We start from the raw sequence: 26,500 nt of genomic DNA on the forward strand, positions 1-26,500 counted from the left end.
AAAATACCACATTCTCGGATTCTACAATGCACCTTTTTAACATCACAATGTTTCTGAAATTGGGATGTATCTGACAATTATCTTCTAAAGAATTTTTTAATCTACCTGCTCCCCAAATTCCACCATCACAAAACTCATTTTAAATCTGTGGTATGCTTTGTTATGTGGCAGTCTTGTGGCTTTAGCATGAATATTAAGCTCAATGCAAAACCAAATCAAGTATCTTGAAGGCCACTCTTGAGGCTGAGCCAGGAAAGCAGTAAACGGAAGGTGAAGAGTTTTGCAGAATCCTCAAGTCCAGACTGCAGGAGACAAATGCTCAACCTCAGGGAAGTGCCCTTCAAGCACAGACATATTACCAAGGAAAATAAATCCTTATAAATTGAATTTTGATATGGCCAGGTTATCATTCACCAACCAATCCACAGGGATGACATGAAAACCAGAAATAACCTCTCTTCCCTGCAGCTTGATAAATAACATCCATTCTCAGCTAAGAGCAAAAAGTAGGAAGAATGGCCAGGTGTGGTGGCTCACGCTTATAATCCCAGCACTTTGGGAGGCTGAGGTGGGCAGATCATTTGAGGTCAGGAGTTCAAGACCAGCCTGGCCAAAATGATGAAACCCTGTTCCTACTAAAAATACAAAAATTAGCCAGGCATGGTGGCAGGTGCCTGTAATCCCAGCTACTCAGGAGGCTGAGGCAGGAGAATTGCTTAAGCCCAGGAGGCAGAGGTTGCAGTGAACTGAGATTGCGCCACTGCACTCCAGCCTAGGTGACAGAGCAAGACTCCATCTCAAAAAAAAAAAAAAAAAAAAAGGAAGAAAGGAGACATGAGAAGAAAGTCACAAGTGCCTCTTCATGCCACGGATTAGAGTAAAAATGTTGCAGCTGTTTTCTTCATGTGTGCACAAAGATGCTACACACACACACACACACACACACACACAACTCTCTCACTCTCCAACTCTGCCTCCTTAGTTCCAAAAGCCTTACCCTGCAGATGTCGACAAGGAAATTCTCAAACAATTTCCACATGTGATTGCTGGTGTAAATCTCCTTCATTTCCACCTCTGTATCCACATAGCAGTGATTCAGGAAGTTAATGTATGCAATTTTAACCTGCCAGATAGAAAGAAGCTTTTCTGAAAAACTGTCTTGGTGCGTATGGAACTCATTAGCTGCTTCAACTTCACAGCAAGAAGGACAGATGAAAATGGTCATCCCATTCCCCACTGCCAAGTCTTACTTCTATGATTTTCTGAAATTTGAAATTCACAATTATAAAATTCAAAACCATAAAGCTTTTGGAAGAGAATATTTTCATGACCTCAAGGTAAAGAATGAGGCAAAACCTCTGACCACAGAACGGGGACAAGTTTGACTACTTGAAATTAAGAATTTCTGTTCATAAAAAGGCACCGTTCAAGAGGTAAATGGGCCCAAGCTGGGACAAGATATCTGCAAGGCGTGTACCAATGAAGAATGCCCCTAGATCTATGCTTATATGAGAGACACCCCCAAAGAAAAGGTAAGCAAAAAACTGGATCAGATATTTCTTAAAGGAATATCAAATGTCAAAAAAAAAAAAAAACCACACACACACACGGCAAGGGGCTCAACCTCAGTTAGGAAGCAAGGACATAGAAATTAAAACCACTATGGTTAATGAAAACATGTGTCTATACAAAATCCTGTACACAAGTGTGCATAGCAGCATTATTCACAATAGTCAAAAAGCGGAAACAATCCAAATCCCCATCAACTGACTGATGGACACACAAAACGTGGTGTATGTATAGAACAGAAAATTACTCAGCAACATAAAGGAACGAAGTGCTGATACATGCTGCAACTTGCGTGAGCCTTGAGAAAAATCATGTAGGTGACAAAATCCAGTCGTAAAAGACCATATGTGTATGATTCCATGAAATGTCTCAAATAGGCAAATCCATATATTCAGAAAGACAATCAGTTGCCTAGGATTAGGGGGGTTGGCAGGAAATAGGAAGTGACTGCTAATGGGCATGGGGTTTCTTTTTGGGGTAATGAAAATATTCTGTAACTAAATTGTGATGGTGATTGCACAACTCTGGGAATATATTAAAAACCACTCAATTGTAATGTCAAACAAGTGAATCATATCTGTAAATATCTCCATGAAGCTTCTAAAAATTTAGCTAGTATACGATTCTATTATACAACCATCAAATTGAAAAAAATAATAAAGGATCTGATGATAGCAAATGTTAGCAGGGTTGGGATGAGGAATGGTAACTGGAGCAACCATGCTGAAAACAACTGGACTGTATCACATCAAACTGAAGAAATGCACCTCCTATGATCCAGGACTTCCACTTCTGACTATCCACACACCCTGGACGGAAGTGTACACATTTGGGCCAGGATGTATGCACGATCCTAACAGCCAGAAGCTGGAAACAACTAAAATGAGCATCAGTAGAAGAATGGAAAACCTATCATGGTGCCATGATAGAAAGGAATGCTCCAAAGCAAAGGAGCTCCAAAGCTACATGTCAGGGTGGATCAACCTTAACAACACAGAGCTGAACTTAAAAAGGCATGGAATGATACACAGAAGAAGTCCAAAACCTCACAAAACTAAACTATATTGTTGAGGGATGTATACAGAAAAGCAACTGCAGGATTACATAAAAATCAGCTTGTGGTTACCCTCAGGAGACAGCCCTTGGGGGAGGTGAAGACAGGAAAGGAGAATGGGGGAGGTTTTTGCATATTTCTTGACCTGGGTGGCAGTTACAAAAATGTTCTCTTTATAATCATTCTATCGTTCTTGTAGTATACAATTGAGTTTATGTACTTTTTTGCACTTCCGTTGTATTTCAAATAAAAATGAGTAAAAAACAAACTAATGCTTCTTATAACACTGTGCTTCTCTCATCCCTAATACTAGTTATAACTCTACCTTCTTTATCCATAACAAGAGAAATGTAAATTAAAACTATGTTGAAATGACCATTTTCACCTGCCAGATATATGAGAACCCAAAAGTTTGATAACATACTGTGGCCAAGACTGTGAAAAGAATGCAATCTCATTGCTTTCTTATTACAGCGATTAATTATTCATTATTATCTCATTATATCATAAATTAGTTCCACACTTACAAAGGGCCATGACAGTACATCTATACAATGGAATTTTATGCAACTATAAAAAAAATAGCTGGCATCTCTTTATGAATTGATATGAAAAGAAGTTACAGTGTTAAGGTACAGAATAGTGTACCTAGAGTATCATCTTTTGCATTTTAAAAAAGGGGGTGGGGAAGTAAAGTATATATATTGTATGTGTTTATGTGCAAAATTCTAGAAAAATACACAAGAACATAATAAATTATTTTCTGTAGGGTGAGTGGGAAAACAGATTATAAGACTTTTCATGGTTTACCCCTTTACAGTCTTTGATATTTGAACTTTTCAAAGAGTATGGTCAGGTACTGAATAATGACATTTTGGTCAATGATGGGTCTCATACACAACAGCGACCCATAAGATTATAATACCCAATTTTTACTGGACCTTTTCAATGTTTAGATACACAAATACAATTGTGTTATAAATGCCTTCAGTACTGAGACAGTCACATGTTGTGCATGTTTGTAGCCTGGGAGCAAGAGGCTGTACCATATAGCTAAGGTGTGTAGCAGGCTGTGCCATCTAGGTTTGTGTAAGTGCACTGTATGATGTTTGCACAATAAGGAAATCACCAAAGAATGCATTTCTCAAAACATATCCCCACCACTAAGCGACACATGACTGTTACTAGCTTTTCAAAAAAACCTAAAAACATAATATAAATGATATATGTCATATATATTTAATGTAATATAAATGTGTACTACAAGCTAATATTACACATTGTAAAACATACAATACATACTTTATAATATACTTTATATATCATAAATATATACTTTATAATCCAGTTTTTCACTACTAATCAATATAATCTATGAGTAGGAAAAAAGGAAGCCTGAAAGGATTAACTTCAAAACTTAGGTATTCATTATTGTTTTTTAATTGATTGTCTGTAGTTACTAAATTTTTTATAATGGCCATTATTTCTGCAATAAGGGTTTTTGTTTTACAGAATTAACTTACTAAGTCTTACATTCACATGAACTAGATCTCAACCTACTCTTCGTCACATTTCTGAGAAGTTCATTCAGGTCACATACCCTTTGCTTAACAGGCTAAATTAGTTCCACAGAGCTGAAGCTTTTTTCCTCGCTGTTCTTAAAGATAAAGAAGGAATGACTAACTTCTCCCGTGTTCATTTCATGCAAAATCAATGCTTGAGAAAATGTTTTAGGGAACTGAAATCCCACTACAAAATGAGCTGCAGCTTTCAGAATCGTGAGGGCTCCCCCGGGCCAGCCACTACCATGTCTCCCAGTGAGCCATGACTGCACACACCACATAGCAACGAGAAGGGCACAGTCAGACTGGGCTCACTCACCTCAGGGATGCAGTCCTCGTGGGTCACCACGCGAACGATGTCATCCAGCGGGAGCAGGGAGTTGCACTTGATCTCTGTGTAGACGTTCTTACCCTCCGTGCACACAGCCAGGAGCTCGACCAAGTGGATGTGGTACATGAGAGGGCTGTTCTCATCCATCCGATCCCGCTCTGACCGCATCATCTGGATCAGAGTCTGGAAAGAGGCTCTGTCGTTGTAGAACACGAGGACATCCTCTCCTGAATTGACCAGCTACATAAAGAACAGGGTGGGTTTAGATTACAAGCTTGCAGGGGTGGGGCAGCATGGAAAAAAATATATTCACAGAGAAAGAGAGAGGTTCTGTTAGCATTTATCTTCCCAAATCAGTCTTACCTATTTTGACTTCATTCATTTACATAACTGAACAACTAGAAATCTTCAGCATCATAATTTTAGTCTACAGATAGAGAAATACCACACTGGCCCTAAAAAGCTATTAGGGGAAAAGAAAGTCTGCATACCAGCATTAATGTATCAAGTGGAAATAGAGATTGCAAGCTTGCACTTGTATTTCCATACCTACCAATTAGGCTATGATATTTCCTTTTAAATGTTTCCATCTTTTTTTTTTTTTTTTTTTTTGAGATGGAGTTTCGCTCTTGTTGCCCAGGCTGAAGTGCGATGGCGTGATCTTGGCTCACTGCAACCTCCGCCTCCTGGGTTGGTTCAAGCGATTCTCCTGCCTCAGCCTCCCGAGTAGCTGGGATTACAGGGATGCACCACCACGCCTGGCTAATTTTGTATTTTTGGTAGAGATGGGGTTTCCCCATGTTGGCTAGGCTGGTCTTGAACTCTCAACCTCAGGTGATCCACCTGCCGCGGCCTCCCAAAGTGCTGGGATTACAGGTACGAGCCAGTGTGCCCTGCCTCCATCTTATTTTTATGCTTTACAATGTATCCCCTTTACAATTCTTTCATCTACCATCTTATCTCTTCAGTCACAAATTACTTTTAATTAAGATATGCCTTCCTCTCCATACTTACTCTTCAAAAAGTTGAGGTATTCCTGTTTATAACTTGTCCCCTAAGATGTGGCTTCTTGCAAATCTATTTAAGAATAAATCAATTTCATCAGCAGTACATGAAGTACAAAAAACCAGAAAGGGCTGGCACAGAAGTCAAAATAAACATGGTCAATACTTACTAATGACTAATCTTTATGAGCTCTAATTGTTAGATACCAGATACCAAGATAAACTCTTTAGATGAACTTCCTAACCTCATTGTATCTCAGTTGCTTCATCTGTGAAACCAGGACAAATACAATAGCTAACTCACAGTGCTATGTAGATTAAATAAATTATTATAGACAAATTGCTTAGGACTGTGCCTAGAGTATGACAGGCTTCCAAAAAGTGTTAGGCATTAATGTCATCTTATCTCATTTACTCCACATATCAACTCTTTAAAGTGAAATCTGCTGTATCTTCATTTTATAGAAAAGCTCACTGAGGAGTTGAGAGGTCAAGTAATGTATCTCATGGCACCGTTCAGTGAAGGGGCTCAGGTGACATTTGTATCCCAGGTTGAGCCGACTCTCTCTTTTTTTTTTTTTTTCTAAGAGAAAATGTCTCACTCTGTTGCCCAGGCTGGAGTGCAGTGGGTGCCATCATAGCTCACTGCAACGTCAAAATCCTGGGCTCAAGGGATCTTCCTCTGTAACCGGGATTATAGGCACATGCCACTACACCCAGCTAATTTTTAAAATTTTTTGTAGAAACAAGGGTCTTACTATGTTGCCCAGGCTGGTCCTGTACTCCTGGCCTCAAGTGATGCTCCTGCCTCAGCCTCCCAAAGAGCTGGGATTACAGGCATGAGCCACCACGTTGGCCCCGACTCTTAATCACACTACCCTCCCTGCCAATGGAACCATATACGTAGACAAGATTGTAAATCAAAGTGAATTCATAATAAACCAAGTAAGACTTTTCCTTGATTCCACAGACCAACTGCGCCTCAAAAAACATCAGGCAAAATTTTTTCAATCTAATTAATTGGGTGAATAATTTTTAAAATTCATAATCCACAAGAATGGAAGCTGTTCTGGCTCACCGGGTCCTGACTACATTTTATCTCCATTCCCTGTAATTCAGTTCCTTATTCCTCTTTCTGTTCCCTGTCAGAAATATCCAAGCCATCCTTCCTTAAATTGGTTGCTATGAAATATCAGATCAGATTCTTTCCTATATCTACAACTTAAGCTCACACAAGAGATGACACACACATATGCACACAGAATTACTTTCTGTCCTTCTGTATGGCTCCTGAAGAGGGTGCAGGTTCATACAGATAAGATTAAATAATTTTAAAATTTCTACAGAACACCAGATGGAGGTATACAGAAATATATAACAATCACCTCGGCCATAACCATGTCTTGGCATTTTTTAATAAATTTCCCTTCTGCCTTGACAATTGTCTGTAAGAACTTTATATACTGGACGTTCCGACCGTGAGTCTCTATGCAGTGAACGAAGTGCTGAACAACTCTCTCGTTGATCTCACTGCAAAGCTGGAAATTGTTCATGAAGATGTGCTGCATGGTTACTGCCTCCAGGATCTGGCACAAGAGTGAGGAAAAGAGCACAGGGACGAGTCAAAAAGCTGATAGAACAGATTAAAAAGTGAGAAAAAGAAGAGCCCACTGAAAACACACACAAGGGAAGCATTTAAACCCATGAAGATATGTTTCTCTCATTCTTGCTTCTGTACTACCTTCTTTTTAGTAAGCTTTTTTCATTGACATATAAATAAACATAGAGAAAAGTAAACAACTCACTAGCATTCAGATGAATAGATTATAAAGGGACCCTGAGCACCCAGATCAAGAAACAAAATAGGTCTCCTTTACGCCTTATCTCACAATTTAACTACTATTTTGACTTGTATAACCAGATTAGTTTTGCCTGTTCTTAAACCTCTTGCACTCTTTTTCACTGATACATAAGTTCCATTGCATGAATATATAACAATATCTTTATTCTATGGTTGAAGGGCATTTGGAGTAGGATCCAGTTTTAATAGTAACATTACTAGTATTATAAATACTAGAGTTGCTGTGAACATTCTTACACATGTCTTCTGGTGAACTTAAACCCATACTTCTTTTGGGTCTAAGAACAGAATTGCTGGGTCACAAAGTATGAGTATGTTGGCTTTAGAAGATACTGACAGCTTTCAAAATATGTTAACAAGTTGCATTCTACATTCCAGCTGTTCCTATCCTTGGCAACACTTAGTCTTGCCAGTCTTTTAAATTTTAGCCACATCTTATTGTGGCTAAACATAATTTGCATTTCTCTGATGTCTAATCATGTTGAACACTTTGTCACATTTATTGGCCATTTGGATATCGTCTCCAACAGGGTGTCTGTTCAAGTTTTTTGCCTTTACGTTCTTACTTACTTACTTATTTATTTATTTGAGATAGAGTCTTGCTCTGTCACCCAGGCTGGAATGCAGTGGTGCAATCTCGGCTCACTGCAACCTCTACCTCCTGAGTTCAAGCTATTCTCCTGCCTCCAAGTAGCTGGAATTACAGGTGCTCACCATCATACCCAACTAATTTTTGTATTTTTAATAGAGACAAGGTTTCACCATGTTGGCCAGGCTGGTCTCAAACTCCTGATCTCAAGTGATCCGCCTGCCTTGGCCTCCTAAAGTGCTGGGATTACAGGCATGAGCCACCACGCCTGGCCTATTTTTAAAAGAAGGTCAACTTTTTCCTTAGTGACTTTTTTGAGTGTGTTATGTACATTCTGCATATGAATTCTTTGTTGAGAACGTGCACTGCAAATGTCTTTTATTCTCTGCCTCCCCTTTGGATGCTCTTAATGGTGTCAGTGGACAAACATAAGTTCTTAAAAGAAGTCCAATTTATCAAGTTTCAAAAATAGTGTTCTTTGCATACCTTGTAAGAAAATTTTGCTTACCATACAGCCACGAAGATTCTCATGTTACCTTCTAGAAGGCTTATTTTTCACTTTTTACCCACAGTTACTGAGTTTTATATTTGGGGTGAGGTGGAGGCTTTAATCTTTTTATCTTTTGACTTTTCTTTCTCTTAACATGACACTGAGGGAACACAGGTTGAGTATCCCTTATCCAAAATGCTTGGGAGCACAAGGGTTTCACATTTTGGATTTGGGAATATTTGCATTATAGTCTGCTGGTTGAGCATCCTAAATCCAAACATCTAAAATATGAAATGCTCCAATGGGTGTTTGCTTTGAGCATCACACTGGCACTCAAAAGTTTTGAATTTTGGAGCATTTCAGATTGTCAGATCTGGGATGCTCAACCTATATTATCCTACAATCCAGCAATCCTTTTTCTGGAAAGTGTTAGCAGTACTACTGAGTGAGTGAGTGTGTGCATGCACAAAGATGTCCTTTGCAGTATTGTTTACAAAGTTAAAAATCAGACATTGTCTAACTGTCCATTAAGATGAGAATTTTTTTTAAAAGTTACAGCCATTCTATGGAATGTCATTTAGCCATCAAAAGAATGAGAAAAATTTATATCTCTCTGATTTGCAAAGGCAGCCATAATGTGTTAAGTGAAAAAAGCAGAACACAAGACAATGCATAGAGTGTGGCATCATTTTTCTTTACAAAACCTATAATACATTTAATATACTTTAAGAAATATATTTAACAAACTAAGATGTATTACAGATATGTTTGATATGGAAATATTATATACGTATACATAGCCACAGAAAACTTTATGCATGACCTCAGTAGGATGTGGCAGGAGAGAGATTTAGCACTTCTGTATTGCTGAAGTTTGATATAATGAAGGACTTGACTAGGAAAATATAGACACGTATCTTACTTTATCCATCTCACTTTCCTCCTTTTCCCCTCCCCAACTCCTGCCATCCCATCCCCAAAAGATGAGTATTTATGTCCTCCTGATAAGTGATGAAAATGTTCCCCTTTGGAATGAATGTTGCACTATAACAAGCCCCAGAAGCCACAACAGCCAAAGAACAAGCTGTTCCTCCTCCCTCTTCCCTGCCCTCCTCCCTCTGCAGATTTGCAGATTGGCCTCAAGTCTTACCCCTGGGTTGAGAAACAGGTTTATGTGTTTATGTAGCAAAGCTTGATTCTGCTGGTTGCCTGCGCAGAAATTCTGCAAAAATTCATGAGCCAACCTCATTATCTCTTGCATCTTGGTATCTTCGGCCTGTGTGGGAGGAGACAGATGAAAGCATTGATTGCTGGGCCAGGAGACCAGCTTCTCCTATACCCAACACCTCCTGCTAATGTGGGAGTCAGAAGATGTTTGCTGGGGACCTGTTGTGGGTAAATATTGAGGGGATGCACTGCTGACACTGAAAAGAAGCCAGTAACTTGTCTATGCTCATTGATGAAAGTGAAGATCTTATTTGGGTGGGAGGGAGCACTGCAGAGTGAAGGCTAATAGAAGGCATCCACGAGTCCATTATCTAGCAAGGACTGAAACTTCTGAACCCCCTACTTCTAAAGACAGGGACGGGCTGAGCACAGTGGCTCATACCTGTAATCCCACCCCTTTGGGTGGATCACTTGAGGGCAGGAGTTTGAGAATAGCCTGGCCAACATAGTGAGACCCCCCATCTCTAACAAAAAATAAAAATAATAAAAATTTTAAAAATAAAAACAGGGACTGACAACAGAACAGGGGCTGACTTCCTCACTGATGCTGAGTAGTCATTTTCCCTCTTGGGTTCACCTTTTTAAGTTGTCCAACCTATTAGACATTAACTTTTGCCATCAACTCACATGGCAAAGTGGAAATCTCCTTAGATTATACATTAGAGCAACTGTGCCTGTCGTAACTCCTTTATCATCTCAAGTACAATTTTTAACCTCAGACTTAATTTTCCCATCAGCAAAATGGGGATAATACCCTCCCTGGCATTTCACATGGTTGGATTATGTGATTCATACATTAATAGCATAAACTCAGTATTTTACAGTTAAATATTCCGTAATAAGCCAATTCTATAAAACCCATGGCCATTTTGTCCAATTCTAAACAAGCAAACATTTAAGAGAGTAAAAACAGAACAAGAATTTCTCAACTGGAAATCATCCTTCATTCTTACAGCCCACAATAGTCTTCCTAAGTCTTCCTAGCCATCACCTCATTTCAGAGGCAAGAGAGGGTAGCAGGTAGGAATGCAGGTCCCCAAACCTGACTGCGTTACTCTTATCCCAGATCTCCAACTTCCTGGCTGTGTGACCTGGAGCACATTTCTTAGCCTCCCAGTGTCGCTGTTTACTCATCCGTGAAAAGGAGATAACAAAAGTGCACACTTCATGTGATTGTTATGAAGATTAAATGAGAAAAGTCACATGAAGTGTTAGACAGTGATTACTCTGTAAATGTTAGCTTTTGGTTCCGGGCTAGACAGAGGTCAGCAAACTTTTTCTTAAAGGGCAAGGCAGCACATATTTTGGGCTTTGTGCGTAGAGAGGGAATATCAAGGACATTATGTAGGTACTTACGTGACTATTTTAAAATGTAATAACCATTCTTAGCTGACATGCTGTTCAAAACAGGTGGTGGATTAGATTCGGCCCATGCCTGTAGTTTGCTAACCCCTGGTCTAGAAAAATAACTCTGTGACAAAACAGAGTTGTGGGAGGAAGGTGAGCTCTCAGCTTTGACAATCAAACCAAAACAGAGGAGAATTTACAAGGACATTAATAACAAGTCCAAGGACAACATAACCGGGATTACATTTGTCCCTTATTAACAGGAGGAGTGGCAAACCTTCTAGCTCTAAGAAATCAGAGGGCTTGGGACAGACAGCCACTGCTGGTTGACAGCAGTAACCTTAAATAGTTCCACACACCTCCGGTTCTTCTGTATAAAAGGAATCTGCTGGTGCACAAGCTAAGTGGAGAATCTTTGTGGTGTGAAGTGGATTTTTCCAAGGCAAGCAAGCCCCAAAGACATCAAGTCACAAGAGATTACCTGTGGGGGATTCCTCCACCGTTCTTTGGAAGTCTGTGCCCATCCAAAAGCAAACAAAAGCGTGCACATGCACACACACAGATATACACACACATGATATTCTTCCTTTGAGTCACCAATTCCAACCACATCTGGTTACCTGTAGATTAAGCCTGCTCTATGAAGGCATAACTCTCATTAGGGAAACTGATGATATTATGAGACAACACTATGGTCAGCAAATGATCCCCTGACATTCCTTACACACAAGGAAGTAGATCAGCTTGTTGGTTCTAGTCTAAATGACAGGCAAAGTTTGGATGACACGCACACCTGTATCAACTACAAGTTAGCTACGTATTATACCTACAGCAGGGATTAAGCTTGGACTTTATTTATAGCTACTGAAAGGCCTGACCTGCCCGATTCATATGGTCCCCATGACTGAGGAGGAGGATCCTTTTGTAGGAAATTTCCTGGAGTAGAAGGCAACAGGCACAGGGAAGGCAGCAGGCCCCAGATCCACAGTGAAGTGGAGCCAGCTTCACTCTACATAGCTATGCCATCCATGCAAGTTACTGAACCTCTCCAGCTGCAGCTCTCTCATCTAAAATGGGGCTAAAGATAGCACCACCCATTTCATCCATGTGTCTTGAGGATGGCATGAGCTAATAATGCGTATAAAGGCCTCAGCATAGTGCCTGGCACCCTGCAAGCACCTAGCAATGAGCCTTCATCAGGTGACTCTTCTCTAGCAAATTAGTCTCTCTAGCAGTTAATAGTCAACTCAAGAGATCTGAGTCTGAGCCTTTCACCTCTAAACCTCCCCAAGCCTCAGTCTCCTCATCTGTCAAGTGGGCACAACACAAATACCCCAGTGGGTCTTGTAGGCTTGAATGAATGATTTCATAAGTGTCTTGTCAGCCTACATGCATGCAAAGCACTGTCAGCCTGCTCCCACCTCCCTAAATCAAATACGTATCAATGACAAATGCTAATGTGAAAAATTAGAGGCAAAGTACAACTTCCAGCAACAGAAAAGAAGACCTAGATCAAAGCATCACCTGATAAATCCAAATACCTAAGCAGATGTCAGCATCTTAGTGAGGACCTCAAAAGTGGGCACATCCCATGTTCCTACATGCACTTAATAGCTGGTGATACCTAAATTGCTTGAGTCACATTGCAAATGAAATTGAAACACACCAACCCATGGGTAGATATAGCTCTAAGCTCTGACACAGACCAAGGTGTCTCTATCCAATGTGTCTTGGGATTATGGAAAATAAATGGACTCTCTTTCTTTACAGAATCTTAAAACTGGGGATGAGGATTATTCACGGGTGATTTTACTTTATTTTTCAGATGCTCTGTTTCATACCAATATCTGAAATTGCTTTGTAGTCACAATAGTCACACTGGATGCATTTCTTCACTAACAATATCCAGATGTGAAGAGTTTGGGGAAACCCAGGGATCCGCCCCATCCTGAGAGCAGCTGCTGTGCATGAGGTCCTGCTCACCTTCTCATAGGGAATCTGCAGCAGCTCCAGCACCACAGCATGTGCGCCCATGTTCCGGAGCAGACGCTGTTGCTGCTTCCTGCTCTTTCTCACTGAGGCACTCTCTTGAACACAGAGTTTGCTAAGCCGAATCAAAATCTAGTAGAAAGAAAGAAATCAGTCTCAGAAAACTAGGAACTATAGCTGGAGAAAGATCGCAGAGGGTCGTGGTGGGCAGGGAGGCAAAGGGGATTATAATGCATTAAAAACCTGAAACGAAATTCCTTCAGTATGTGGCATTTCTGTTGATTCCATCAAGCCAAATCCATAAGACTAAGGGCACGTCTTCCAGAATAAGCAGGGGATTATGGCTTCAACAACAAGTGGGACAGTTTCAGAGATATCGCTTAAAATGGAATGACCTGGCATAATTGCCAAGACCCTGGGAAGAGTTTGTTCTGGGGTAAAACACACAAAGCTCCCAGCCTCCCAACTTTGAACCAGTGTACACAAAGGTTTCTAAAGAACTACAGCTCTCAGTGGGGACACTGTGTGCCAGGCACTTAGATGACTCCCTGACAGTTTTCTCAATTAGACCTTCCTTCAATTGTAAAGCTTCAGAAATATGTGGTGCCTACAAAAGGCTGCACCTATAAAAGGTGAGGAAGAAGCTGAGGACACACATAATAAGTAGAAGAGCTGGGTGTGGAGCCCAGATCTGATGCCAAAACCCATGAGCTTAACCTCTGAGCTCTACTTTCTTCCTGTTAAACCTCATGAAGAAAAAAGCTTAAATGTGTATACCTTCAACTTGACTATCACAAACTGAAGCTCCTTAGAGAATTCATAAAGAAGGGAAAAATGGTGGTGGGGGAGGAGCTTACCTCTTTGACCACTCTGTAGTTGTAGCTGCTGGTGCTTTCATGCTTTTGTGGCTTGTTATTTCCCTCCTAGAAACCAAAGTGAACACAAGTGTGATCTGTACAACTCTTGGGCTACTGTCAGTTTGTTACAGTTAGCATCAACCTTTATGAAAGAAAGGGAGTTCTATACTGTTTTCCAATAGTTATGCTGGGCTTATGCCCCAGTCATCTACCTACTTGCTATGGGTTTCCTTGGGAAGGGATCGTGGGCTGGGCCATGCCTAGAGAACAGGTCAATTCCCAAATGGGTCTGTAAGGGAAACCTTGTGCTAATTCACTCAACATCAAAGTCTCTTCTACACGGTCCAAGGCTGCACAGGAGACATGGCTAAACTTTGATTCATAGCTTATTTCCTAGGCAAACAGCTGTGATCTTAGTGACTTAACAAGCAGATCTCTTGAAAATAAATCCTATCACATTTATACCTAAAACCAGAAGAGGATGCTCACTAGTTTCGAGAAGCCCATCCATCTACTTTGGCAGCATAACTTGTGTTTCACTCACCTCCGTTTTCTTATGTTCATTTTCTCCAGATGCACCATCCATGGTCTCATCGGGGCCCTGCCCTTTGTACACCCAAAGCTCTGACTTTTCCACGATGGACCTCAGTTGATCCAAGTCTTGCTTGATCTGTTTGTAGTTGTCCACATCTTGGCTGGTAACCAGCAGTTGAACCTTAATGAACGCAATCCGTTAGGTGCACACAACAGCTTCTTGGACAGACAACACATACGTGGGTGACCTGAGCTACCTGTTTGAAGGCCTGGAGCACCTCCTGCCTCTGGCTGAAGTGCCGGAAGAGGAGCTGCAGGGCCCCTGACACCAGGGGTGGGTAGTCATGCATCGTCAAGTGGAGCAAGACACGGAGAAAGGTTCTGCCGCCGTGATCATCCAAGTCCAGTGGGGTATTCTCCTCACTAAAGGAGCACAAGGTGGGGGAAAGGCCAAATGAATCACAAATGCCTCCTCTCACGCACCTTGGGCCCAGATGCACCTAACCTAGTTACATTTCTAGTACTATCATCTCCAGACATGCAATTTCACTTTTTATTAGCTCCTTTAACAATACAGCCTTGCTTCATATTCAACTATATTGTGAGGTGAGGGGACAAGTAAGATGTCATATTAAAAGGTAAGTCAAATTTTAAGCCAAAGTCACTTCCCTGCCAAAGTGAGAAGACTAGCATTAGATTCTCAACATCTACATAGGGTGTTCTTCTGCTGGGTTTCGTCTGTGGTCTGAGAACTGCAAGAGGATGTGTTTCTCCTAAGTTATTAGTTTATGTATTTAGTTTTTAGAGATGAGGTCTTGCTATGTTGCCCAGGCTGAATTCAAACCTCTATGCTCAAATGATCCTCCTGCCTTAGCATGCTGAGTAGCTGGGACTATAGGTATGCACCACAATGCCTGACTATATTTAAATATTAATAAGCATATTCTAGATCAAATGGCAGACTACTCCATAACTGAGCACTGCCAGTCAATTATTGGGTCTGCACCTATATTGGGTTTAGAGTCAAATGAATGACAAATGGTGGAAACTTCATGGTTGCTGGCTAATAAGAAAAGCACAGAGAGGACTTATAAATACTGTATTCACGCTATGTATTCCAAAAAGGTGTGAAGGTTTCAGTGTTGTTCAATATGAGGAAAATGGCGGGAGAGCTGAGTGATCACACAGCACATGGAACCTGTATTATGCTAAACTCACAATACCTTGTTTAAGTTTCAGAAAAACATCTTCCATCATAGTACATAATGTTGCTAATTCAAATTTCACAGGTTTTATATGAAGCATTGAGGTAGACTATTAACACTGGTGGGCCCCAACAGAGTATTCAAACCCTTATGTAGTCCCCTCCCACACTGACACTGAGCTTGGCCATGGGATTGCTTGAACAATAAGATATTAGGAAATGCAATGCAAGCAGAGGCCCAATTAGCACTTGCATACTGTTGGCTTGTCCTCTTAGAACATTTGCTTTTTGAGTCAGCCACCATGCTGTAAAGAAGCCCAAGCTATCCACATGGACAGAGAGAGAAAGAAGTCCTGGCCTTGCAGGCATCTCTGCTATAGTGCCAGAAATGTGAATAATGCAACTTGGAGGTGCCAGCCCCAGTTACCACCTCACTACAGTATGACAGACACAACAGTGACCACCAGCAGAAGAACCATCCAGCTTAATCAAGCCACAGGGCTGTAAGAGGTATTAATAAAATGGTGGTTGTTTGAATCCTTAAGTTTTTTGGAGTAATATGTTATAAAGCAATAATCAAACCAAGTGTGCTAATTATAAGAACTACGTGCATATGATGTTTATACCAAATTTTATACTTGGAGGTATAAGAGTTCCATAATTATAATAATGTCTTAAGTCAAAATTGACCAGTGCGGTTTTTTTTTAAAGGGGTTCATACATTAATATTAGGAACCATGAAAGAACAAGACTTTGCTTTCTTTGTTGCATAGCCTGTAAGGAGCTCAGGGATAAAATTGCAGCCCAGCAGCAGCAGCAGGACATGACCTTACTAACTTCACTCTGTTTTGAGCCCCTCTCTCTTTCTATTCTTTCTTTTGATTGCATTTCCTCACTATGTAAAAATAATCTTGTAATGTAGGTATTTTGAGAAATCTCCTTAAATCCTTTCTGTCCTAGGTGGGACACACAGACACACACACACATACACATACTTTCTCTCTCTCTCTCTCCTCCCAATCAAGCCAACTGAGTTAACTCTGACTTGAGTACTAACAGTTCCAAAGATAGCACCAAAACAACCTAAGCCCAGAGACTAAATATTTACTAACATAATAAAGGGAAGGCCTCTGAGAGCTCTGGAAGAGCAGCCTTCGCAACTGCAGAACCACCTACAAAACAGTAACTGAAAATATACTTTCCTTCCTCCAAAGATGCCTTCTGCTTGTTCTTCAATGTGTTCAAAGTCAAGAGCACCTGAAAAGTTAGAACATATCACTTCAGATGCAGGAAGTTCTGCAAACATGCTGCTGGTGAACTCATCCATAAGTTTTGCAGCGTAAAGCTGTTGAGTTAACCCCAAATCTCCCAGAACATTATACTGCAAAGCTATGCAGAGTGACTAACTCAGATGACATTACCCACATATTCCACATTCCTGCCCCTTCCTCCCTCACTGCGTGGTCCCCTGGTAAAGGATAGCGATGATCTCACTCATGGAAGCTTGGGCTTGGTAGATGGGATTATTTCTACTCCTACCCTCTCCCTTCACCACTAGTTCCTGGGCAGGGAAAAACTTCCAACATGAGTAAAAGCTGCTAGTGGACAAGAAGTCTCCTGGAGAGTTTTTTGTTATTGTTTTTATTTTGGTATTTTTGCTGGGGAGGTGGGTAACCACAATGCTGGAAACCTCAACTGTCTCATGACTAAGACACTCCAAGATGGAAGGAAACAAGATCCAACCCAGAAGGAATCTGGGCTCTATCAATTATTCCCTTGCTCAAAAAGAGTAAGTGCCAGGATGATGCCCTGGCACAATAATCCTCAAAACCATTTTTACCCTTTTTCTAGAAGATACTGTTTGCTCTCCCCATTTTCCTTAGAGCCAGGTCCCATTCTATGGCTGAAATTCCATTCTGAATCACTAACCTGGTACATTACTTGGCCCTTCTTGGCTGCTGTTTCCGGAGGATGTTTCTGAAGTCTGGGAATTGCTTTCATCAAACTCTCGCTTAAATATACACAGGAGGCAGGAGATCCTATAATCCAACCTCACATTCAAAATAAACTAAAGATTCAAGTGGAAATGGAAACAGATTGGTTACATTAACATACCACCTTGACTCAGCCAAGCCACCACACACTGGCGGGGCCTGGTATCAGCTGCATCAATTACCTTAAGCACTAAGTGAGCCAAGTATTTGGCTTAGATTTCAACAGTCATTTTAACAACAGCAGACTTCCATGGGGCATATGAAGTCTGCCCATAGCACCTTAGCCTCTAGTGTAAACTTCAGCATCCTGGCAATTAATTTAACAATTGGAACACTAAATCACTCACTCCTGGCTCCATAAATGGAGTCTATAAAACAAGACTCCATTTTAGTAAGTACTGAATGTCAACTGTGGGCCTAACACTGAGAAGAGTGAAGTTGCCTGCTTTGGATTTAAGAGAATTAACAAAAAAAATTTGTTTTTACTATGGAAAATTAGCTTGGTTCCTATTTCCTGTTTCTGGTTGTTTCCCCTGGTTTGGGTACAAACCCTTGGACACCCTCTTCTTTTGCCTCCTGTATTCCCTCACCCTCTATTCCAACACAGGGTCACTTTTCCCAGGATTGCTGCCAGAACCAAAAAGAAAGATTGAGCAGCTGATATCATGTAGGGATCTCACTCACGTTCTTCCTTCCATTCTCCCCTTGTCTCTGCTTAGCCCTCCCAGCAACTTTTCCCAGTCCAACGGCCATCACCTCTGCCAGAGGGAGACAGGTCTCTGGCCTGCCTCCATGCTCTCAGTGTATGTGTCCTACTGACTGTTGGACATCCCATTTGCTATCTTCCCAGGGCCTCAAACTCAGTGTTGCACGAAAGTAACCGTGATGGTTAATTTTATATGCCAACTTGACTGGCTTCAAGGACACCTAGATAGCTTGTACAACTTTATTTCCGGGTACATCTATGAGGGGGTTTCCAGAATGGACTGGCATTTGAATCAGTGAGCTGAGTAAAGAAGATCCGCTCTCACCCAGTGTGAGTGGGCACCATCCAATCCACGGAGGGCCTGGATAGAGCAAACAGGTGGAGGAAGACCGAATCCACCTGTTCTAGAGCTGGGACACTCATCTTCTCCTGCCCATCAGAGCTCCAGGTTCTCCGGCTTTTGGCCTCAGACTGAGAGTTACACCTTCAGCTCCCCTGGTTCTCAGCCTTGGGACTCAGGCTGAATCACACCACTGGCTTTCCTGGGACACAGCCTGCTGTGGCAGACTGGGGGACTTCTCGGCCTCCATAACTTCGTGAAGCCAATTCCCATAATAAACCCCCTCTTGTCTATCTGCATGTATCCTATTGGTTCTGTTTCTCTGGAGAGCCCTAACACACTAACACTGTCAGTCTTGCCTTCATCTACTTTCTGTCTGGGTTTCCTCCACCTTAGTCAGTTGCCTGATCATCAGCGTCTCCTTCCTGGACACACATCTAATCAGAGACTAAGTCCTGGTGGTTCTCCATTTACTGCTTCTCACAGAGTTCTCCCCTACTGCGGTTTCTCCCTGCTCAAGGCCTCATTATCTCCTGCCTGTTCCATTTACAGAACCAAATTTACCAAATCAGCCTCCTAACCACTTGTTCTTATGTTAACCTCCTGCTTGAAGACTTTCAAAGGCTCAACAGAGAATAAGCCTTAGCACTTTAGACACCCAAAGCTCTGTGGAGTGTGGCTTGGTCCTCCTTTCCAACCTCACTTCTGACAACTTCCCCTCAGCACACTCTATGTCTCTGCTCAGGGAGAACTGCCCACTGACCTGCGTCCCATGGTACTCAGCTTCAGCCTGCTCCATCCGCCTGAGAACGGGCCCTTGTTTCTCCACGTACAAAGCCCATCCACCTTAAAGGCTCAGATGAAACCCTACCTCCTCCATCAACCCTTCTCTGATCTGTACCATGTGGAGTCACATGACCCCCACCCCTGGACTCCCATCTCAGGAGAACTTTCTGGTGGTTTTATTTCCACATCCACACAGCTTCATCATACCTTATTCTCCCATCAGACTATAAACCCCTTGTGGATGGAGCCCCTGTTCAAATCATTTTTGCATTCCTCACAGTGCACATGGTAGGGAGTCAATAAGTACCCGTGGAAAGAATGACTCAATCGACCAATCCTTCTTAGGTCACCACAGTGAGTGGACCTCAAGATGTGACCAAGTTTTGCACTGTGTCGTTTCTGATAAACGTCCAAGACACCACTTTGGAACACATGGGCCATGGCCTGCAAATTTTATATGTATATTTTGTCTTGACAAAAAAAATTGAAAATAAAATTAAAAATAAAATTTATTAAAAATAAAGTTTTAAAAAAGGAATCTTTCTCTACTGTTGGTCAGGCATAAATTCAATAAGGTTTCTCCTCTACTTAAGCTGTCTTTATTGTCCTAATTACATGACTTTGAGACAACCCATTAAAACTTTCAAAGCACTGGTAAAGGGTGATTTCAGACTAAAAAATAAAATCCCCAGATCTTAAACATTTATAAATTTCTACTACATCTGTTGGGGTTGAGATCAGGCAACATGGGATAAAAAAAGAAGGTGCTAACATAATTCTTTCCATTAAGGAGCAGATGATTTTGTTGATGAATAAAAGTTACCTACATGGCACAGAAAGAGGGAAGCGCAGGTTGTCGGGTGGGGTTCAAAGCTGTAGAGAGGCTTGGGAGGGTTTCATGCCTACGACCAAGCCTTCCCTATATACTAGATTCCACCTGCACTTGCCTACAGAAGGACTTTGCTCTTACAATTATTCTCTCCCCAAACAGCAACAAGTTCCCCCTGTATACGTGATCATTCCTATTCACCATACAAGCTTGTTATAATCTACCCACTTAAAAAACATTACAACAAAAACAAACCTTGTTACCAACAATCGCTCTCTGCCCATGTCCTCACTTCTCTGGGCATCTTTACAGGCAATCTGTCCAAGAAGTTACATATATTTACTCCCCGACTTGATCTTCTCCCATTCCCTCTTGAACCCCACCTGTTCCCAAATATGCCCTCCTCACCATGGGGTCTTTGCATTTGCTGTTCCCTCTGCCTCAGATACCCTTTCCCAAGATATCTGCGTGGCTATCTCCTCACTTCATTCAGGTGTGTAATCACGTCACTGTACTGGAGAGGCCTTCTCTGGTAACCTCATCAAACACAATATCCCCAACTCCCTGTCCTCAGTGTCTCCAAACCATCCTGACCCTCCTTTACTTTTTAACATCTCTTAGCACTTATTCTTAATACATGCCCATGCCCCTCTATCAAAATCTAAGTTCTAGAGAAGCAGGAATTTCATTTATTTTTTTCATTGCTGGACCCTCCCAGTGCTTAAGGGGAGTTGGCACAGAGTTGGTCTCAATAAATATTTGTTGATTGAATGAAAAAGGGAAGAAGGGAGGAAGGCTTTGCAAAGTTGATGGAACCCTGAACCTAGTTATGATCAATAAGCAGAGATGCAGCTATATGGAGACACACAGGTAAGTGAATTCTAGGCAGAGGGTTGGCATGGAGGCCAATGATCATGGAAAGCTAAGATAACAATGGCAAGTCTTGACATGGCTGGAGGGACAAGGCCATGTTGTGAGGGTAGGAGAAAGCAGTAAAGGGATTAAGAGGAGCCAGCTCATAAATGACACGGAGGGATGAGCTAAGAATTTGCCCCCATTTTCTTCCCAGAAAGCCTTGGGCTCCATCAGAACAGAGGGAACTGGATCTGAATGGCGCCCCTGTGACATACCCTCCCTACCCCAGCTCCAGCTGGTGGATACCTGGAGTATCTCAATGATCTTCAGCTTGGTGTCCATGACCATGATGTCCTCCTTCTCAGGCTCTGCCTGCTTCACATTGCCTTCAGGGGCAGCAGCCATGGGAGTCATGGGCAAAAAGCCTCCTCCCCGGAGCACCACCTGGGTCATCAGCTCTCCCACGCCATGAATAGATCTCATCACGTTACTGCCTAGGAAAGGCCAGGACAGACCACGCTCACAATGTCTCTAGAGAATGCTCGGAGGCATCTGTCAAGGGGCAGGGGCTCTTTGAGACAAATTATTTAACATATCCCTATTCCAACATAATCTCAGGACCTTGGAAACCTGGAAAGGTAAATGCACATCAAAAATCTGGGCTTCTGAGAGCAATAGAAAGATCATGGGCTTCAAAATCCCCAGAGGGGCATTTCTGTGCACTAACTTGCCCATCAAATTTTATTTTTTTAAATTTTCTTTAGAGACAGGATCTTGCTCTATCACCTAGGCTGGAGTGCAGTAACACAATGATGGTTCCCTGCGGCCTCAAACTTCTGGGCTCAAGCAATCTTCCTGTCTCAACGTCTCAAGTAGCTAGGACTACAGGCATGCATCACTACACCCAGCTAATTTTTTTTTTTTTTTTGGTAGAGATAGGTTCTCTCTATATTGCCCAGGCTGGTCTCGAACTCCTGGCCTCAAGCAATCCTCCTGCTGCAGCCTCCCAAAATGCTAGTATTACAGGTATGAATCACCATGCCCTGCCCAAATTTTATTGATCATCAACTATGTGCTTGTCATGAGCACAGAACTAGGTATATAAAGTTAACAAGGCACAAATCCTGATGCTGCTTGACCTCAGGTGCATCATATTACCTCTAAGCCTCAGTCTCCTCATCTACAAAATGGAAATAAAGGAGCTCAACAAAAGAACTAAATGGTACAATGCAATATGACTTAGCACAAGACCTAGCAAATAGAGATAAGTCAATGTATTTTTTTCTGTTCTAGCTGCAGAAGACCAGTTAACGACAATTGATACATGATACCAATATCTGCCTACTCTGACCCTAAAACAAGGAAGAAATAAACATGCAAAGGCAGATTGTCCTACTCACAAAGTGGAAATAGCTACCAAGAAAAAAGCCTGGATTTTCTTACATCCTAAACAAATATTATTATCAAGGGCTTCATGAATGTCAAGAACAATGATAGGACATGTATTTGTTATATAAACATTCAAAGTGTTAAGTAACTTTCAAATTGTTCAACAAAATATACACATGACTCATACATAAATACATAAATACAAAATAAAATACACATAAATACACATAAATACAAAATAAAATTCAGCAAAATGTGAATAACTGTTGACTCAAAGTCATGGGTACATGGGACTCCATCGTACTGTTCTTTCAGCTTTTCTTTACACAGTATATGAAAATGTTCACGATGAAAAGTTGGGAAGGAATGAACAAAGAAAGGATGTGGCATCACACATAGGGTACGACATAAGCATAACAGGAAAGGCTGGGAGGGCATCTCTCAGATGTATGGGCACCCTCAGATACTCACTCTTCAGCTTCTCCACATCATTGTTACCTTTATTCTCTTCTCCTTTCGCCATCTTGCTAATGGGGAAGATTGTCGTCACATGCACACAGTCCAATATGGCCAGAAGGATCTTAGTTAATCGTAGAAGGTCAGAGAAGTTGTAGAAACCAAAGTATATGAGATTCCTAGCTAAATTTACAACCTATTGTATTAAAATAAAAGAAGATGGTATTACATAAACTGCATCCCCTTCAATTCCATTTGATATTGACCAGTTTAGAAATGACAGACTTGGACCTTCCTTATGGTAAGAGAAGGCATGTATTTTCCTTGCACTTTCTGATAAAATTTCATTTTGTTTCATAAGGAGGAAAAATAAGAAATGGAAAGCTACTGATCTGCTCTGATGACTAATTAAAAAAAAAAAGACCTCATCATTTTCTCTACACAGCTTCCCAAGGATAATATTAACACCAGGCAAGCAGAGTTACTCCCAACAAGGACATAGATAATAACACTCTGCAATCCTCAGAAATACAGCTCTTAAAAGGCAAAAGCAGTCTCAGAAACGTTGTTAACTCAGAAGTAACAAGGATTTATGTTCTGCAAATGATTAAACTATGGCAGATTGCAAGCACAATGTTTCTCTCTTGTCAGTTTTAACACAAAGTGATGTTCTATCATTTTATGTGGTTCAAGTCACCTTGTATATTTCTTTTAAGACCATAACTACTATTAAGCCATGTGACTGGTATCCGTTTTATTTTATTCTGGAACAAAATCAAGCTGAATTCCTTTCCATTTCAAAACCAGAGCATCATGACCAAAATCACAACCTACTCAAATATTTTGTTTGCCCCATAGAAAAATGACCACTGAGAGGCAGATAATACACATAGAAGATTTCATCATGAGTTACCTCAAACGTAAGCTTATTCTTCTCCTTATCAGAGAAAGGGAACCTCTGACAAACCACATCTCTTAAATACTCCTCCACAAACTCCATGGTCTGGGCAAATCTCTCCTTAATTTCATCTTTGGAAGCTCCACTACTATCATAGCTGAAAAGAAAGGAGAAAGAAAGGAAACAAAATTTCAAGTTATTCCCAGAGAGGTCTTCCTGGGTCACTCAGCTTCAAAAGTCAACATCCCCTAACCCTTGGTATCCCTTGACCCTACTTTATTTTTTCCCTCCTTAGCACATATTACCAACTATATATTTGAGTCGTTTATCTTGCCTATTGTCTGTCTTCCACCAACTAGCATAGAGATTGTTTTCTAGTTTGTTCACTGATATATTTCTTGAGCTTGGCACATAGTACACACTTAAATATTTGCAGAATGAAAGAGGAGATAAATGAGATATAAAAAGTATAATTGGGGCCGGGCGCAGTGGCTCACGCCTGTAATCCCAGCACTTTGGGAGGCCAAGGCGGGCGGCTCACAAGGTCAGGAGATCGATACCATCCTAGCTAACACGGTGAAACCCCGTCTCTACTAAAAATAGAAAAAATTAGCCGGGCGTGGTGGCGGGCATCTGTAGTCCCAGCTACTTGGGAGGCTGAGGAAGGAGAATGGCATGAACCCGGGAGGCAGAGCTTGTAGTGAGCCGAGATGGTGCCACTGCACTCCAGCCTGGGCGACAGAGTGAGACTCCATCTCAAAAAAAAAAAAAAAACCAAAAACATAATCATGCCATCTTTTACATTCTTGAGGAAAAAAAAATATTTGCCATCCACTTAATTTTATTTTAAGCTTAAAGAAAAAACCAACATTTCATCTTTCTTCTAAGATTTAATGAGACCATATGGGGCTATCTACTGCCGCGCAGAATAATGTAAAGCGAGGTTTTCAGGTGCCAGGCTCACTCGTCAATGGCGATCTCCGAGGGAATCTCCGACCAGAGGCGGGCATATTTCACGGGGGTGACTTGTTCCTGGGGATCTCGGTCCACATGCATGTGAAGCATGAGGCGACAGAAGGACGCCCTGAGGTCATAGGGCAGGTTCTCGTCAGACATGCAGCGGAGAATGAGATCGACATCCAGCTGGCCTGAGATTTCGTTGATGGCCAGGTATTGGCGGTCCAGACACATCCTCGCAAAGAGGTTCAGCTGATATCTAGAGGAAGGAACAAGGGCACACAGCTCACGCTCCAGAAATCATTCAGGATGAATGCAGGGTCATCTGGGCAGCCCTGACTGTCATGGGAGTGACATTTGGTGAACTAAACTCATACATCAACACCCCTAAATTGCTCTTGTACACCAGGATTTTGGCTTTGGTACCAAGCAGATAAAAGAACTGTTCAAGCTGTGCAGTAGAGTGTGGGTTGACAGCCAACAGGAACACATGTCTATCCAGCTGTGTTGGAGCAATTATGTGACGACCTAATTCCATTAGGTCCTTAATGTTTACTTTTTAAAATAAATGGGGGGAATGCTAAGGCCTAAGATGGTTGTCTATTTCTATCCCTTCAGCTGTGTTTTATACAGTAAAGACCATGTAGGAAATGTTCAAGATATCACACATATTAAGCCTAATTAGAAATTTTATAACATTTTGAAGATCTTATATCATGTAAGTCACTCTAATTCCTACACATGTAAAAACACATTTCATTTACAAAAGTAGGAGGCTCCTCACTTTTCATCTTCATCCAATTGCAAGTGAATGTTGTTAACTGGAACCTGACCAATTAAGGCACTCTTTCTCATTCACTTGGGAGAAGATTCATCAAACATTGGAAGAGTAAACATACTTGAAATGTGAAATAACAAGAAAGCCATAGGCTTTCAAACTAACAAATACTGCCTTCTGAATTAAAAACTCTATGTATTTCTAATAATCATGATTTGAAGACATTCTCAGCCTCATTAGATGTCAGGGAAATGCAAGTGTAGACATGATTCTATTTCACACTTATAAAATTACCAAAAATTAAAAAGCATCATGATATTCAAGGTTAACAAAGACATGAAGAAACAAAGGTTGTCATCTACAACTGGTGGGTGTGTACATTGAAACATCCAATTTAGAATTGCTTAGTAAAGCTTAAAATATGAATATCCTCCAAGCCCACCTCCCAGTGTGGAATGGAAATTCATACATATACTCAGAAAAATTTGAATGAAGATGTTTCCTGACATGAAGAACTGTGGCATGTGACCAAATATCAAACAGTGATGAAAATGTGATAAATCAATAAAACAGAATATCATCCAGCAGTCCAAATTAAAGACATGGATCAATCTCTATTAACACAGATATATTCAACATGGCTTCAGTACCCGTATTGAATAAATAAGGTAAGTTTTAGAACGTTATTTGGAGTACAGTACCATTTATATAAAATTTTAAGTAGAGATAAAATACTACATATGATTTATAGATGCATACAAATGTAGCACACAGAGAATGTGGATAGGATGCATACATCACACACGAATGAAAGAGAACAGAATACAGGAGGCAAGAAAAGGCATTTTATCTGCAGTTTAATTTATTTTATTAAAAAATAATAAAAGCCTTGCT

At 41.1% G+C, this 26,500-nt stretch overlaps 1 protein-coding gene across 4 annotated transcripts in view; it reads right to left on the bottom strand.

The window, feature by feature from the left end:
• ITPR1 (inositol 1,4,5-trisphosphate receptor type 1) overlaps positions 1-26,500 on the bottom strand; it is a 354,448-nt gene that overhangs the window by 149,233 nt on the left and 178,715 nt on the right. For 2 of the 4 annotated variants that reach the window (XM_024244292.3, XM_009238773.4), the window contains 14 exons: positions 24,836-25,087; positions 23,887-24,028; positions 22,989-23,169; positions 21,435-21,622; positions 17,548-17,686; positions 16,821-16,875; positions 14,672-14,837; positions 14,425-14,595; positions 13,881-13,946; positions 13,018-13,155; positions 9,611-9,736; positions 6,906-7,106; positions 4,505-4,756; positions 998-1,123 (listed from right to left, as the gene is read on the bottom strand). In XM_024244292.3, the coding sequence (XP_024100060.3) occupies positions 998-1,123; positions 4,505-4,756; positions 6,906-7,106; positions 9,611-9,736; positions 13,018-13,155; positions 13,881-13,946; positions 14,425-14,595; positions 14,672-14,837; positions 16,821-16,875; positions 17,548-17,686; positions 21,435-21,622; positions 22,989-23,169; positions 23,887-24,028; positions 24,836-25,087 (2,203 nt within the window). The remainder of the gene's footprint in view (positions 1-997; positions 1,124-4,504; positions 4,757-6,905; positions 7,107-9,610; positions 9,737-13,017; positions 13,156-13,880; positions 13,947-14,424; positions 14,596-14,671; positions 14,838-16,820; positions 16,876-17,547; positions 17,687-21,434; positions 21,623-22,988; positions 23,170-23,886; positions 24,029-24,835; positions 25,088-26,500) is intronic. The other 2 variants (XM_024244293.3, XM_024244291.3) reach the window with 1 other exon arrangement.

This window comes from Pongo abelii, chromosome 2 (genome assembly GCF_028885655.2).
Source record: "Pongo abelii isolate AG06213 chromosome 2, NHGRI_mPonAbe1-v2.0_pri, whole genome shotgun sequence".
Taxonomy (NCBI): Eukaryota; Metazoa; Chordata; class Mammalia; order Primates; family Hominidae; genus Pongo; species Pongo abelii.